This window comes from Tamandua tetradactyla, chromosome 9, assembly GCF_023851605.1.
Source record: "Tamandua tetradactyla isolate mTamTet1 chromosome 9, mTamTet1.pri, whole genome shotgun sequence".
NCBI classification, from domain to species: Eukaryota; Metazoa; Chordata; class Mammalia; order Pilosa; family Myrmecophagidae; genus Tamandua; species Tamandua tetradactyla.
This window is the reverse complement of record NC_135335.1, coordinates 11,790,476-11,806,076: the sequence shown is the minus strand read 5'-3', so window position 1 is coordinate 11,806,076 and position 15,601 is coordinate 11,790,476. Positions and strand designations below refer to the sequence as shown.

At 49.0% G+C, this 15,601-nt stretch overlaps 3 protein-coding genes across 5 annotated transcripts; 1 reads left to right on the top strand and 2 right to left on the bottom strand.

The window, feature by feature from the left end:
- Positions 1-319: 319 nt before the first annotated feature.
- Positions 320-1,505, top strand: TMEM179B (transmembrane protein 179B; the record flags this gene model as incomplete). The annotated part of the gene is made up of 3 exons (XM_077114832.1): positions 320-732; positions 892-970; positions 1,190-1,505. Coding segments are annotated over 3 exons (624 nt in total), but the record flags the coding sequence as incomplete, so codon positions are not given.
- A 78-nt stretch (positions 1,506-1,583) lies between these two features.
- On the bottom strand, positions 1,584-2,785 carry TMEM223 (transmembrane protein 223). The gene is given in 3 exon segments (XM_077115948.1): positions 1,584-2,016; positions 2,465-2,537; positions 2,539-2,785. Coding segments are annotated over 3 exon segments (591 nt in total). The 5' UTR covers positions 2,764-2,785; the 3' UTR covers positions 1,584-1,723.
- A 209-nt stretch (positions 2,786-2,994) lies between these two features.
- On the bottom strand, positions 2,995-14,240 carry NXF1 (nuclear RNA export factor 1). 3 transcript variants are annotated; one of them, XM_077115929.1, is made up of 21 exons: positions 14,068-14,240; positions 12,476-12,659; positions 12,102-12,255; positions 11,432-11,515; positions 11,215-11,319; positions 11,008-11,088; positions 10,824-10,893; positions 10,601-10,689; positions 10,366-10,473; positions 8,447-8,556; positions 6,631-6,667; positions 6,232-6,300; positions 6,092-6,147; positions 5,851-5,958; positions 5,675-5,733; positions 5,445-5,560; positions 5,271-5,313; positions 4,632-4,704; positions 3,958-4,140; positions 3,447-3,507; positions 2,995-3,340 (listed from the first exon to the last, which is right to left on the bottom strand). In XM_077115929.1, exons 1-21 carry the CDS (start codon positions 14,093-14,095, stop codon positions 3,302-3,304), a joined length of 1,857 nt encoding a protein of 618 aa, XP_076972044.1. In that variant the 5' UTR covers positions 14,096-14,240; the 3' UTR covers positions 2,995-3,301. The 3 variants fall into 3 exon arrangements, with proteins under 3 accessions (XP_076972044.1, XP_076972046.1, XP_076972045.1); XM_077115931.1 differs by lacking the exon at positions 14,068-14,240 and adding an exon at positions 13,727-13,910; XM_077115930.1 differs by lacking the exons at positions 2,995-3,340; positions 3,447-3,507 and adding an exon at positions 3,514-3,624.
- Between the last annotated feature and the right edge of the window lie 1,361 nt (positions 14,241-15,601).

The following is a 15,601-nucleotide window of genomic DNA, read 5'->3' as shown; positions in this document are numbered from 1 at the left end:
GTACTATCATGTCTGTTTTTACAGATGTAAAACAGTAATTGAAAAAATTACTGTGTGGAGGTTATACAAAGTCTGGGTTTAATCTTAGGATTTCTGCCCAGTGGGAAGACGAGAACTCGTGAGGTCTTGCCGAAGCATATTGTATTTTTTTGACCTCTTCCCATTTCCTAATTCTTCTGGCCAGTGCTGGATTGATTCTCCAGTGGGTCCGCCTGCATTCATCCTTCCAGAACCAATGTCTGACAGTGTACAAATAACTTCCTAGAGCGGCTCTGCCAAATACCTGCCACAAGCCTGCGTCCAGAGGCAGTAATTGAAATTCAGAATTCAGCAGCTTCTCTCCACAGGGCTCCTTTGGTGGCAGCTGCCCCTGTATGGTGTGGCCACTTTAAACGGTTCCAAATTGGTTTTATCCTGCCCCTCCGTCTGCTACTTTGTGGCTGGAGCCACTGGCTTTTCAGCTCTCTGCTGCCTCCTGCTTCTGTTCTGGGTCTGCAGCAGCTGTATCCAGGACTTCCACAGGTGCTGCCTCCCACTATGGGCTGGAGGTCGAAGTGGGAAGAGTCCTATCTCAACCATAAGGCTCCTCTCTCCTGCTTGTAGAGGTCCAATAGGGCTCCGCATTGCTATCTCAGCTATTGCCATCTTCCTGGTCTTAGTGTCCTCCGGTATCCTTCGCTATAGCACCAGTTCTTTCTGCAACTCCATCGTCTCCTTGAGCAGTACAATCAGGTAATGGGAGAGGAAGGGAGGCCTGGCTAGGGCAGGTCACCCCTCTGCAGAGGGGCACTATAACTTCCTTTTTTATTTGCTTTCAGTTGTTTTTATCTCTAAGGGTATCCAAGCACAGATATCTGCCTTTTCTCACCAACTATCTCTTTGACTTCACAGCTGCCCTGAAGCCCAGAAAATTCCATGGACAACCCCTGGAACCACTCTGCAGTTTTACTTAAGCCTACACAATGCTGAAGTGAGGCCCTGTGATATGAAAGACTGGGTGGAGACCTAGGGATTCATGAGTCTGTGGCTGTGAGGGTGGTCGCCAGTGTACTCTGAGTTTGACCCAGCAGCCAGAAGCTGAGAGGGCCTAAGGGTCTATCACCTGCCAGAACAGATAAGAGGGGTGTGTGGGTGGGAATACTCCATTTAAGATGGCCCCACTCCTCACTCTCCTGCTCCTTTCCCACAGACCTCTTCTTGGGTGAATCTGGTATTGTGGTGTGTGATTTTGGTGCTCCAGATCCTGCAGAGGAGGTTTGAAGTTTACCAGCCTTTGCAGAGCAGTAACCCTGAGTGGAGCTCTGAGACAGATGCTCTTTGAGTCATGCTTTCCTCATTTCTGAAGAGTAACCAAAGACAGTGTTTTCTGCAGCCAGACTCATTGCCCAAGTGCCTCCAATCCTGCCCCCACATAGCCCCATCCACAAGGAAGATATGGTAACTGATCCTCTCCCTTTCTCTTCATGTGGCTTTTTATTTTTGCACCAAAATATTTTCTTCTTTCATCTTGGTTTTGAGTTCTTATTGTTAAAGGTCTATAGGTGGGTGGATAGTAGAAAAGAACGGACACTAAACAGATACTGTCAGCTGCCCTTGGCATGACTACCCCTTTATTTGCTGTCTATGAATCTTGGGCACCCTTGTGAGACCCTGGTTGTCACCCTGTCTCTAAGGTTCAGTTTATCCCTCCTCTGTGAGGGGTCACTGACCCAAGGTCAGTCCCTCACAAGCTCCGGTAGGCACCCACAGTGTTGTCAAAGAGCTGCATGTTGGGGAAGTGTCCAGCTTTGTCCAAGAGGAAGTAAAAACGCCGGCCTTTGACCTTCAGAGGTAACATGGCAGGGACTTCATTGCGATGGGCCATGCAGGATACCTGGTGCAGGGGAACAGTGAAATGGGCCCCCAAGCCAAAGGGAGCATGAGTGGTGAGGGTCACCTGCTGCCCTCCAGCCAGAAGCGTCACTGAACGGACAGAACGGAGGGAGAAGAGAAGACCAGCCCCGAGCACCAGGGTCCCTGCAGAAAGCACAGACGGGTGAGGGGTTTTCACTGGGGGGCTAGGCACAAACCTTTCCAGTGCCCATCGAATATAAGAAATTATGGTGGTGGTAGTTAACAGCTGAGCTATTCTTATGCCCCCAAACCTTGTCTTAGTACTCCCCATCCCTAATTCCCGGTGACCTTTACAGATATCCATCCCCATTTTAAAGAGGCTTGGAACCAGTTTCCTCATAAGTAACTTGCTCTAGGTCGTAGAATGAGTGGAAGACAGAGCTCGGCCAGTCAGCCACTTCTTCCCAAGGCCTGGTGCGCCACTCCTCTGCACTCCTGTGGGGGTAGCCCGCCCGCTGCTCCTGCTCCTCCAGGAGGGAAGCGAGCCCTCACTCTCCTTGCCTGAGCAGCGAGGGTCGTGCGCAGTCACCTCCGCACCCCCCCACCCCGTTCCCGTCGGGGGAAGCCTTACCAATGGCGCCACAACCGACAGCCAAGCCGTAGCGCCAAAGCGCCGAGTGCAGGTTGAAGCCGTGGCGATTTTTGGGCCTCCGGAGTTGTGAGCCGCATCGGGACCGGAGGTCGGGACAAGGCTGCTATGGCCAGGGAAGCCCAGAAGACGCCCTGACCCGCGCAGAACAGCCCGAGAACGGCAAAGAAGCGGCCCCGTTCATGCTGGAAAAGCAGCACGTCCCGTGGCTGGGCCGCGCCACGCAGTGACCGGTGCAGGAGCAGCAGAGGGAGCGCCCACCGCCGCCAAGGCGCGGCCATGGTCCGCACGGGCCCCGCTTCCGGGGCGGGACTTCCTGCCAGCAAGGCCCACCTTCCCCCTCCCGCCTCCCGCCTCCTGCCCTCTCCCCTCCCCCCTCCCGCGTTTATCCGCGGTCAGCCCCGAGCCGCGGCGGTAACCAGCGCCGGCTGGAGGACTTGAGCCTGCTTTTCCGGCCAGACCCTACTCATGCTCAGGCAAGGCTTACATTAACCACTTCGCAGGACACAAAATACAATACCACCCTTTATCTTAAAAAGTAAGGATTCTAGGAGTAAGTACACAAAGCACCTAAGTCCTTCGAGTAGTTAGTGTCAGTTCTACAAAGTAAGCTTTGGCTTCCTGGCACCAGTGAGGCTCAGTCTTCTGGAAGTCTTCCAGAAGGCAGGTGAGGAGAGGGATCCAGCAGCCCTTCCCCCTCAGTCACAGTCACAAGGTGGCCTTGGGCAGGAGGAGTAGGCGACAACAACCACAAAGACCAGACAACAGTATCCGAGGACTATTTACAGGACAGGGAGACTTCTGGGGCCCATGGATCGATCATTTCATAAATGCCACTTCCGGGATCTTGCCCTCAGCCTGGAAAACAAGGAAAGATCAGTGGAGCCAAGAGGCCACCCCCTACTCCCACAGCTTACTCCACCTTCTGGAAGGCCCACAGAGCCACATTATTCACAGACCTTACCTTGAGTTGAGTAAAGACCTGTGCAGACCTGGCATAGTCCCAGTCGTTATCCTGAAGGCATCTGGAGTGAGGAAGAACAAAATGCAGTCGCTCTGCCACTAACTACCACTTCCGAATCCACTCTATAGAAACACTCGTCCAAGTCTGCCAACAATACGCACACGCACCCCGTCGTGTACTATTTATAAAAAATGAAAAATTAATAAAAATCCTTAATGTCTACAGATGAACTATGGGATACAAAGGAATAGTAAAATGGCTGTCAGTAACAACATAGTTTTCATACCGACAGGTCTAAGTTAAAAAAAAAAAAAAAAGGAAGTTGTAACAGTACATAAACAGGAACTTCATTTGGGCTTTAAAATCTGTTATGCTAATTAACACACAACAAATTTCTTATGGACCACCTCTCTTTTTTAAAAAACATTTTGTCTTTTAAAATCTCAGGAGCTTTCATTCATTATTTCCCTACTTCGGTTTACCCCTACTCCTATGCATGCCCAAGACTCACTTCTGGGACCACTCGAGGTTCATGCCAGACTGAGTAGAGAATGCCTGCAACATTTCCTGTTGTTCTGGGGAGAGGGTGGGCACAGGGCTAGAGGAAGGCGTGGGTGCAGGCATGGCGAAGGCTCTCTGGATCTCTTCGGGACTGGCGTTCCGCACAAACAGTTCATCATTCACGATGCACAGCCTTGGGGACAAAAGGCACCTTAGACAAGTGGACAGCCGGATGACTCATCCAACACCCTTCCTATTCGAACACTCAACACTCGGATTCTTTCAATGCCATAAGGCCCATCTCCCATGCTCAGCTATCACCTATATTACTGTTGACCACCTCCCACAGACTCCATGTTTGGAAGGATATGTACCCAACACACAAGAATTATATCTTCTTCCCCAACCCAAGGACAGTTCATTTATCTTCATGGCAAGTAGGAAGCCTTGGAAATGTGCGATATGAGCAAACTTCGGAAACCCCTACTGTGATACCAATTTTCAGCTAGAGGTGGTGGGGTTAGGATGAAAAAACCCAGACAGTCTGACTTTCAACCACTGTTAGCTGCCTCCTCTTATTTCTGCTCGCCTTTCTGAGATTCTGAAAATATCTTCAAGACTGACTCCAACTCCAATTAACATAAACTGGTAATTGGTGCCCAAGACAGTAAACAGAATGCTTACCCTGAATTGCTGGCAGGAACAGCGATGAATGTCCGGGTGAAGGCTCGCAAAGAATCCCGAGGCTTTCCATCCACTGCAGTGATAACAATGACAGCGACAATGAGAGACGCTCCTGCTTTATGTTTATAAACAAATTCTTGAATCATGGTCAAACTGGAAACAAAGAACCCTATGTCGGCCAGACAGGGACGATTGTACAGGAGCACAGAGGTGAGGCGAAGTGTCAAGAGGTCAAGGAGAAAACAGCAACACCAAATATCCCACTGATAGAGCCCTCTGCACCAGGCCTGTGTCAAGCATGTTTTAAGTCACTTCATTTATTCCCCAAACCAGCACTATGGGATGGCTATCACTAACCCCACAAATAAAGAAGCTGAGGCTCAGAAGGAACATAACTTGCCCACAGACACATAATCAAGGCTGGGATGGAAACTCAAGACCATCTCCAAAGCCTGAATCCTCCTTATCGCCAGGCTTTTGCCATATCCCAGGACAGGAAAGATAGGTGGAAAGAAGAGACCAGACCACGATAGCTTGGGAAGAAAAGGAGAGAGAAGGTACTGGTTGGGAAGCTGAGAATGATGAGAAAGTCTAGCTAGAGAGAGATGACTGGGCAAACTCAGGAAAAAAGATTCTCACCTTCCTTGAAGACTCCATTAACAGAAAAACACAACAAAGTGCTCTGAAAGAGAAGACGCAACCATTATAATGTCGGCTTCCCAGACGGAGCTGAACGCCCCCCCACCCCCGTCACCCCTTACTCCACTCCCAAATGCTAGGTCTGTTTGTCAGTGAAGAAACACAGGTACTTACTGTCTGGGCACTGATGTCGACCACGAAGGAATTGATGTCATGCTGAGTTTTGGGCAACTCATTGAGGAAGGCAACGACGTTGAGGCGTGTGTGCTTCAGTAGCTGGAACCTCAGGGCTGTGGATGGTGGAGAAAAAACAAGGTCAGGGGCTGCCACATGCACCTGAGCTCCATGACTCATTCACCCCCAGCCCCTTCTCCCATCCTGCTTTGCTCACGTTGCACACTTACTAGGGTCTTTCAGTTTCTTCACATTCCTATTATCCTTGAAGTACTCAGCCAAGTTGCTTCTGGGGGTAAAAGACAACAAGGGGTGGTGGTCAGAGAGGTGTGGACACAAGCAGGTGCTGGTCGGTCTCTCGTGTACATCTGCTGGGAATCCCCGGTGGATGGAACGTGATACTCACCGGGGGGGATTCTGGGGAGTGGAAGGAATGCTGAGGGAGCAGCAGGCCCCGTCGTGGTAGGCATCCAGGAGCCCCTGCCGGTCTCCAGAGTCGTAAATTGCATAGTACCTGTGGGGAAACCAAGAGGGAAAATCTGAGCTCCACAGTCTAGAACCATAAGGGGAGCCCAAAGCTTCCTGGAGTGAGTCGGGCTTGGACCACCCCCAGCTCTCCCCCACTGTCAGGGCCCTTGGATACTCACTGCTGCAGGAAGTGTAGGACCAGGCTCTTCAGGTTGTCTGTTCCAAAGTGGCTTCCCTGGAATCAAACAGATGCAATGTCAGAATCATGTAACCAATACTCTCTCCCCATCCACAAGTTCGGACTGTTCCACCTTCTCACCTTGCAGGCTGGTAGCATCGTGGGCGCTTCAACATCAAAGGTAATTGGCGGGGGTAACTCATGGCCATCCTGGGGAAAGAAGGTAAGAAAGTGAAAGTTAGCAATGTAAACCAGAGGATAAAGGCTGGATGAGTTAGTAAATGGAAGATCTAAGAGTGAGGGATCAGAGATCAAGTGTGTAAGGAAGCATGGCAAATACAGGGGGCAGTACCACGGTCAGGGGCCAGGAATACATGCAACTTTCTCTTATAGGCATTTATTAGAGAAGGATTACAGCCATTGTCAGATTCTCAGAGAGGTCCCTGTCCCCAAATTGTTTTACAAAAGCATGTTAGTGAAAACCCTGGAGGCAGGAGATGCATGCTTGTCAGAAAAGAATGAAAACAGTTATGGACTTACCAGGCGTAATAACTTGGGAAATCGTTCGCGAATGGCGCTGTCAAGAACGGGACAGAAGTGAGTGATGCTTCAGAGCCATCGTGCCTCCTGGGCTGCTCTAGGAGCAAATACACCAACACCCGAGGGACAGCCCGGCCCATCCTGCTCATCCCCCCATTCCTCTCTAGCCTCTGAGCTCAGGGAAGAAATGGCCTTGGCTCCCCACCCCCTCTGGGACTGCCTTGAAGGCTGATTCTCGCTCTCTCTCGGACCCCAAGTGCCCAAAGCGGCAGCACTCTAAGCCCAGGCTTTAAGCCCAGGACCTCCTTCCCCTCCCTGCCCCCCTTACCTTCCACCTACTCACCTGTGCAGCCCCGGGAGGAGGGAATGGGGTGAGAGCCCAGGGGCTCCGCTGCCTCAACTGGTATCCATCACAGTTCTGCCAGGTCTGGCCATGGCCAAGACCAGGACACACCACAGGGATGGCACAGGATGTTGGGACAGGGAGATGAGCAGGGTGGGGCTCAGGAAGAGGGGACGCAAAGGAAGAAGAAGGGAAGGAAAAGGAGGAGAGAGAGAGAGAAAAGGTAGAATGGGGCCAGGACAAGGGAGAGAGGGGAAGATATAAAGGAGTAGAGAAAGCAAAGAAAAAGGAAAAGAACTACAAGGCAAGGAGGCATTTAGGAAAAAAACAAAGAGGAAAAAGAAGGGGGAAAGGCACCCTAACACAGCCCTTTCCTTCAGCTGCCCCTTTTCTTATGGTAAAAATGGGAAACAAATCTTGGCTGTGGTGCATAGGAAGCTGCTGTTTGGCCAGGTCTCTGTCTGCTACCTGGGTCCCGATATGAGCTGGGCGTGGGAAACAAAGTAGCCATGGGGGCAGGAGACCTCCCTCAGAAGGGGTGAGGGTTCAGGCCCCTGCAAAGTTGGGGGGGTGAGGGTCTGTGCCCCACCTCTGTTGGCCCCCAAGTTCTCTCCTGATGGCCCCTCTGCGACTGTGCCTGTCTTAGGTTGTTCCTTCCCTGAGGAATCTTACCCGTCTCTGGCTAACCAGCCATCCTCCGGGGCCAAACAGGGTGATGTGAAGTGTGCAAGTGAGGGAGGGGCAACGCCCCCCAAGAGGGTCAGATCCGTCTCCTCGACAGCCTATGCCCCCGTGGCCTCCACGCCCAGCACCTGCCTTGGGATTCCCTCGCCTACTGGCGGGGCCCCGGCTCTGGTCACATGTCTTAGGGAACCCAGGTTTCTTCTCCAGGGAGGGCCCAGTTCATAGCTTTGGGCAAGAGACAGACTGCATGGCACCAGCTCCCAGGAGGCCTCCACCTCAGCATGGGTGGGAAAGCCCTGGCAACAGCCTTGGGCAAGTGAACATTAGAAGGGGGTCCCTCTTGGCATAAGGGCAAGAGGGGCCATCACAGGACAAAGGAGGAAAGGCCCATCTCAGCGGAAGTCCTGGAGAGGGAGGCTTTCTCAGCCCAGGGTTACCAGGCTCTTGGCACAAGGCAACGCCATGTATGGGACATGTACAAGAAACCCCCAGGTCATGATAGAAACCACAGGATGGGGAGAGTCTAGAAAAGGCTGTGTGCAAGAAGGAAAGAAAAAGGCCACGGAACCAAGCAAATAGGTAGGCAGGTGAGAAGGAAGGAAAGAGAACCATGGGACAAAGCTGGGAGAAAGGGACAGACAAAAGGGAGGAGCACGTGATCTTCCCAAAGGACAGGTGTTCCAGCTCAGGGCTGCACATCTCCTGCAGACGGGCACTGGTCAGGGTGCATTAGCTCAGCCTCCTAGGGGGTGAAGGTCCCCAGGAGGGGAGACAGAGGCTACAACTGACCTGATGTAGGTAAACTGGTCTCGGAATGCGTCACACAGGGGGTTTCCATCAAGCCACAGCTCTTCTAGCTTCAGCCCTTTTATCTTGTCCAACTCCCACTCTGACTTCAACTGCAAAGATTGGAGAGATGAGGAAAACAAGACCCTGGTAAAAAGAACCAGCTGGATCCCCCTTACACTCAATCTCTACCCTTATCTCTACTTCCCTCCACCATCTCCTGCCTTCACCAGGCAAACCTGCCCTACCTCTATCCGCTTCATCAAAAACACAACTGGGATGTTTGCATGTGCATGTGTATTTTAAAAGAAACTGTAAACTTGGAATATATATATATTTTAAAGTATCTTGCTCATCTCCTGAAGATAATTCCACAGCTGGCATGTTTTTCCTGCTGTTCGTAAGTCACTGAAGCTGTCCCATAGTGCTTAGCTACTTTATCACAAATTAACTGGCAGTGGTTAGACAATTTTATCACAAGTACTATGATCCAAAAAAAGCTGGCAGAGATCGTATATGAAATCCGTGATGATTAAACACAACTTTATATGAATAATTTTTAGTAGTAAATATATTAAACTTCAGCCCATGTTAACAAGCTACCATTAATATGTAATTTTCCTCCATACCTTTTGTAAATTAAGACATTGAAGGAAAAAATTCATTATTTTCTACCCTCTCATCTCTTGCTGCTGCCCCTATGAGTTGAAGCCAAACATAAACCAGAAGGCAATGTGGACAGTAGATTTGAAGGGGATAGACAGAAAAGAACCTCACACAGCTATGGAATAAACATAATTGTTTCCTAGGTGTTAAGGAAACATAAATACATAATTGCAAACTGTGGTGGATACTCTGAAGGTAAAAGAGTACTTCATATTTCTTGTCCTTTTTTTTTTTAACTTTTTTATTAAAAAAAATTAACAAAACATTAAGATATCATTCCATTCTACATATAAATCAGTAATTCTTAATATCATCACATAGTTGCATATTCATCATTTCTTAGAACATTTGCATTGATTTAGAAAAATAAAAAGAAAACAGAAAAAGAAATAAAACTATAATAGAGAAAAAAAAAGATTATACATACCATACCCCTTACCCCTCGCTTTCATTTACCACTAGCATTTCAAACTAAATTTATTTTAACATTTGTTCCCCCCATTATTTATTTTTATTCCATATGTTCTACTCTTCTGTTGATACAGTAGCTAAAAGGAGCATCAGACACAAGGTTTTCACATTCACAGAGTCTCATTGTGAAAGCTTTATCATTGTTCAATCATCATCAAGAAACATGGCTTGATGATCATACATCTATGTGATGATATTAAGAATTACTGATTGCATATGTAGAATGTAATGATTTCTAAATGTGTTAATTTTTTTTTTAATTAATAAAAAAAAAAAAAAGAAAGAAACATGGCTACTGTAACACAGCTCTACATTTTCAGGCAGTTCCCTCCAGCCTCTCCACTACATCTTGAACAACAAGGTGATATTTACTTAACGCATAAGAATAACCTCCAGGATAACCTCTCGACTCTGTTTGGAATCTCTCACCCATTGACACTTTGTCTCATTTCACTCTTCCCCTTTTTGGTCGAGAAGGTTCTCTCAATCCCTTGATGTTAATTCTCAGCTCATTCTAGGTTTTTTATCAGTCCCTTGCGGCTGAGTCTCAGCTCATTCCAGGATTTCTGTCCCACGTTGCCAGGATCTTGTCCATTTTAAAATCAGTATGTGGTGGCATACATTTGATGTTCAAATACTATATAATATTCAAGATTTTAACTGTTTTATTTTGAGGGTTCAATGTTTAAGACGTTAGCATTGTGAAACCAGTCTAATAAATGGCTTAAACATTAAAAAAAAAAAAAAAAGCATCAACGTAACTGGGACCAGCTCTTGATTCTCACCTCATTTTCGGAGAGATTTAGGATCTTCAGGTTGGGTGCCTTTTGCACGATATTTGACAGGTCATCTAGCCGATACAGCCTATTGTTGCTTAGGTTCAATGACAACAGCTGTGGGGAGTGAAGAATTCAAAGGAAGTTTCATTAGCAAAAGGACCCCAGACAAATCTGCCCCCTGATCCTATCCGATCTATTCCATTGTGCTTCCAGAGCCTCAATACTGGGCCAAGAGCCTCACCTCAGGAATGTTCTCTTCGATGATTCTCAGGGCAGCCACCATAGAATTTCTACGACTCAGCACCACATCAATGTTCTGGGCCACCAAATCTTCAGAAAGCAGAAAGGAAGGAAGCGAAAGTCTGAGAGGGTCTGCCCAGGCCAGATACAGCACCAAATCATTCTCTTAACATTCCCTTCCTGACGGATTCCCCCTTCGCCTCTACTTGTGCAATCATCCATACCTGGATCTGAACGGAGGCCTTTGAGGTCAAGCGCTTGTTGGGAGCCATCGTATCGTTTGCTCATGATCAGCTACAGAGGAAGAAAAAGGGTTCACAGGTCACCGACGTTGTGTGGGGAGAGAGGCAGGCTGGGCAAGAAATGGCTGGACAGGGATGAAAACAAGCAGTACTGCTCCTGTCTCACCTTTAGCTGCTCTACTTGTTCTGGTTTCAGTTCATTCTGCACAATAAGGGGTGGAGCAGAGGGGTTAATGATGATACATATCTGCAGAGAAGACATGAAAGGCAGAGTGTAAACTCCAGGGGAGCCTAAATACCAATGCCAATACCCAGTCCCTGCCTGCCACCCCAATCCCCACCCCTAACCAAGCCAGGCCCTTGACACATGTACCCGTCGATTTTCCCGATCCAAAATCTTATAGTTCACAGCCTTCAATGCAGAAGCAGTGCTGGCATCCTCAACAAAAAACTGGGCCCGACTGTTCTCATAGTGAAACTGCAAGAAGAGAAATAACAGGATTAGATCTGGAGCCCAGAAACACTTGTCTATCTTGCCCCCTCCACCCTCCCTGATGCCCAGGCAGCCTGCCACTCAGGCCTTGTCTTACCTCGATGGGTGTGAAAGGGACACGGCACTTGCTCTGAATCAAGTTCAATAGCCATGACTTGTCATATTTTCTGCCGTAAGGAATCTAGAAATAAGAGAAAGAGAAAGAAAAGGAACAATATGCAACTAAGGCTGAAAAGCAGACTTGAAGGTTCCTTTCAGACCTTCTGCCAAGCTTTAAAAGATTTTCTAAAGAAAGGACCAGCCATATGTTTTTCTATCTGAGCCATACATGGACTCCTTAATCTTCTTTCTGTCCAGTTAAAATTATTATTTCTCCAAAGGATAAAAAATCTGGGTTATAAAAAAGTATCAAGATATTATTTATACATTGCCTACCCCTCACAGAACTCCAGGAACTCCAACTCCCACACCTGGTCAACTCCACACTGGGCCTGAGCCAAAAGGAGACATCCAGAGGAGTTACTCCAACTCCTGACCACAGTTACCATGCTTACCTTTTGAGGGCCTCCCCCATCCTCCCTGTCCTCTTCTATCCCTTCTTTCAACCCACTCTTAGGTGTTCAAAGATACTGATCCTCAGCAAAAAGGACAGGCATCAAACTGTGGAGGTCACAGCCAGAAAGACTGATTCTCTGGAGTTAAACACATTCTCCGTGGGCCCAGCCCCCAGTCTCAGCCGCACCATCTACTTTCCCAAAAGTACTCACTGTAATCTTGAACCAGTTCTTCAAGGTCCCATCCTGGCTGGTGCCAGCCGTTCCTCTATCCGAAGAAGCCCTGTCTCTCCGTACAGTAACATGGATACGGTCTCGATCACGCCAATTATCACCCCGACGGTTGGGTCGGGCAGCATACGGGGTGCTGGGGGAAGCAGAGAGAAAAAAAGTCCATATTTGCAACTTTAAGCCTTCTCAAAGACTTTCCTACACTGCTGTCAGAGATGTAACTAAAACTATTCATCCATTAAGCTGATCTAGTATTTATCAGTCTTCCAAGTGGGAAAGAGAAATAACATGGGCAGTTGCAGGGCTGCATCATCTAGTGTGTCACTAAATTCAAACCAGATCAACTGGCCACTTACTATCGTACTCGGGGACCATCTTGGGCATCACTCATTGGTACATCTCCATCATCTTCCTCAATGCGGGAAGATCGAACACCAGAACCACCTCGTCCAGACCGACGATTCCCTTCACCACACTTCCACCGGAAAGGACCCCGGCCTTTCTTTCTTCTTTGAGGGAAATTAACACGGTCATCATGCTCTAGAGTTGGAAACAGGAACACAAGTTAGAAAATACATCATCAGCAATTACAGGAGCTATTATCCTGCACTATTGGAGGAGACACATACTAACAACAGAAGCCACCTCCACCCAAATTCCTCTGCCTGTCCAGAAGAAAGAACCCTCTCTACGAGATGGAAACATCAGAAAAATTCTTGGAAAACTGCACAGCGTTTCTGAAAAATGAAGATTTGATAGACTGAGAGAGTCACCCAAACTGTTCTCTCTCAATCTATCAAATCGACTCAATCCCACCCAAATTTTGGAAGGCAAATTCTCTGACACATCCTAAAACGAATCAATCACAATGATTACATCAGCACTCAGTAACCTACATTTCTCCTGCCTGTGCGTTACAGATGTCACTCAAAATCTGCCCAACCTAAAACATCTCCCTGCTATTATACTGCTACTCATATTTCCTGAGTGCTCCTTTTCCTCTGCCTGAGATGCCTTTTAACACAGGACACAACTCCTAGACTCAGGCTCTAGTAACCAAGGGTCCAGGAATGTTCTCCAGGAATATGACCCTCTTTAAATCTAGGTGGACAGGAGTTTCTTTAAAAAAGTCCTGTGACGCCTAAACATGTCTGCCTAATGCCGACACTGAGCCTCAAAAAGGACTCTAGGAAAAAAAAAAAAAAGATAACAGCAGCTAACATTTACTGAGAGCTTTCTCCCTTGCCAGGTGCTATGTTTCAGGCCCTTGATAGAAATGATCTCATTTAAACACACACATACTCTCTCTCTCACACACACACACACACCTTTGAAGGTAGCTGTTGCTTCTACCCTCATTAAAGAGGTGGAAAATGAGGTCTGAGAATTTAAGTAACTCACTAAAGCTTGACCTAGTCGAACGAGGATGCAAACCTCGGCTGCCTAGAGACCCTGACCACAACACTGAACTAAAACTCAGGCGGACTAGAACATTGAGACGGTGTGTAAAAAAGCTAAAATACTAAATGAGAGCCGCAGGTCCTCATTTAGTCGCGGTAGGAGATAGGGTACCAGGACAGCCCAAGAGCGAGCACTGAGTCACTCACATTAAAAGAGTCTGGTCGCCAAACTGAACTGACCAGCATCAATCACCCACAAAGTTTAAAGGATTCTCGTCACCCCATCCCTGAACTACTTTGCTTCGAGCCGCAGGTCCTCACAACACCAGGACTCCGGAGTCGCGTACCCCGGGGTCCATCCTCGAGTTCGGCCGAGATCCCCTTCCGGGCTGCCTGGTCCCCGGCGGCCCGCCCCACCCGCCCCACGCCGCCGCTCCCCGCGGACTTCGGGTCGCGAGCGGCCTCATCACCTGGGGCTGCGGCCTAGGCCGGCGCCGCCCACCCGGGCACCAAATCGCTCCGCTTCGCCACCGAAAGCCAGCACTTACCACTGTACGACTTCCCTTCGTCCGCCATGGTACAGAGAGAGGCAGGGACAGGCTGAAGCGCTGCCCAGGAAGCCGCCAAACGTCCAAACTGAACCAGTAGCTAAGGGCCGAAGCGCTTCTACGCCGGGCGCCACAGCATTTATTCGGCGAAGTACGTCTCGCGCTACTGACGTCACGGCGTTGTGGGCGGAGCCTCTGGGGGCGGGGCGGGGCGGGGCCTGCCTGCGCGTGCGCACTTCAGAAGGCGGACGCTTAGGAGTCGGGTCTTGTCCCTCCCACGCCTCGCTCGACTGAGCTTTCCAAGCCCAGGATTTGCTGCCAGCCTACCACCACCACCTCCTTTCATCCGTCTGCAGACTTCCAGAGTTAGTGCCGGAGCAAAGAGCAGAACAATGGCACTCGGGGTGCTCCAGTCCAGAAATCCGAGAGGAAGGCGGACGAGGGGCGGCCCGAAAGGATACTGAGGAATGGGAGTCCCGGACCTCGGAGCGAGTGATCGCTTACCGACACCTCGCCGAATTCAGCTAGTGTTTAAAAGTCTCGGCTCAGCTCTTTATCGGCTGCTGACCTTGGGGCTCTTTCCCATTCTGTAAACTGGATTAATAAGCACGAAATCAAACTCTAGAATGTGAACTCCATGGCTTTTTTCTCCAGCGCCGGGCCCAGTACCATGCATGGCACCAAGTAACAACAAATACTTGTGAAATAACTTGTTTTAACCATGCTCCGAGAGTTGCCCAATTAAATGGGACTGCATTTATAACAGGCTTCGGCGACATTCCTCTTCACAAACCAACCCAATCGCTACTGGTGTACTGTGCCAGGCCCACATCACATGTGGACTGAGTATATGGTGGAGGTACAAGCGATGGAAGAGAAGCCAAGACAAGAGGAAATCTGTAAATGCCGGGGGTGGAAAAACCATGGACTTCCCTAGACCCCCAAAAGAACTAGGACAGGCTGAGTATGGCCAACTGCAGTCTCTACGGCTTGAGTTTTGTGTGAACCAGGGCACTCACTCAAGTGATCTCAGAATGGTGTGGTTGTGGGTCCTGGTCAAGAAAGATAAAGAAGCACATTAAGCTCCTAGTAGAGGGGGTATTCTGGGCAGGTCTCTCTCCATTCTCCTGTGACTAGTTTGGATTTGGTGAAGACTTTAATGGGAACTAAGAGATTCAGCCGCCGCAGGAACAAATTCACCTTCCGCTCCTGGCAGCGGACAGAGCTCTGAATTGGGGCCAACAGGTTAAAGGATTAAGATGAAACCGGTCCAAATACTGCTGCTCAAGGCAGTCCTGGAAGTTACCACCAATCAGGGAATCCCCTCCTCCTTTGATATGAAGTTTCCATTCAAATTAGGTGCTACCGCACTTTGTAATCACATGGCTGGAGGCAGCTGTGTGGTACAGACGCCAAAGGCTGCAAAGGTCAGCTGTGGGGCCCCTCTGAACCATTAGCTGATCCCTTTCAGTTCCGTTACTGGGCAGTGGGCTCAGCCCACTCACTGCCTAGGTAGGCCCTTCGACGCTCCCAC

What these genes read in the sequence shown, in the direction of transcription:
- NXF1 (XM_077115929.1), bottom strand. Translation starts at nt 14,095, where the DNA reads ATGGCGGACGAAGGGAAGTCGTACAGTG. An exon ending in TCGACATCAGTGCCCAGACA is followed by an intron (nt 5,314 to 5,444) that starts GTAAGTACCTGT and finishes CTTCTCTTTCAG; the next exon opens with AGCACTTTGTTGTGTTTTTC. An exon ending in GTTCCTGCCAGCAATTCAGG is followed by an intron (nt 4,141 to 4,631) that starts GTAAGCATTCTG and finishes TTTGTCCCCAAG; the next exon opens with GCTGTGCATCGTGAATGATG.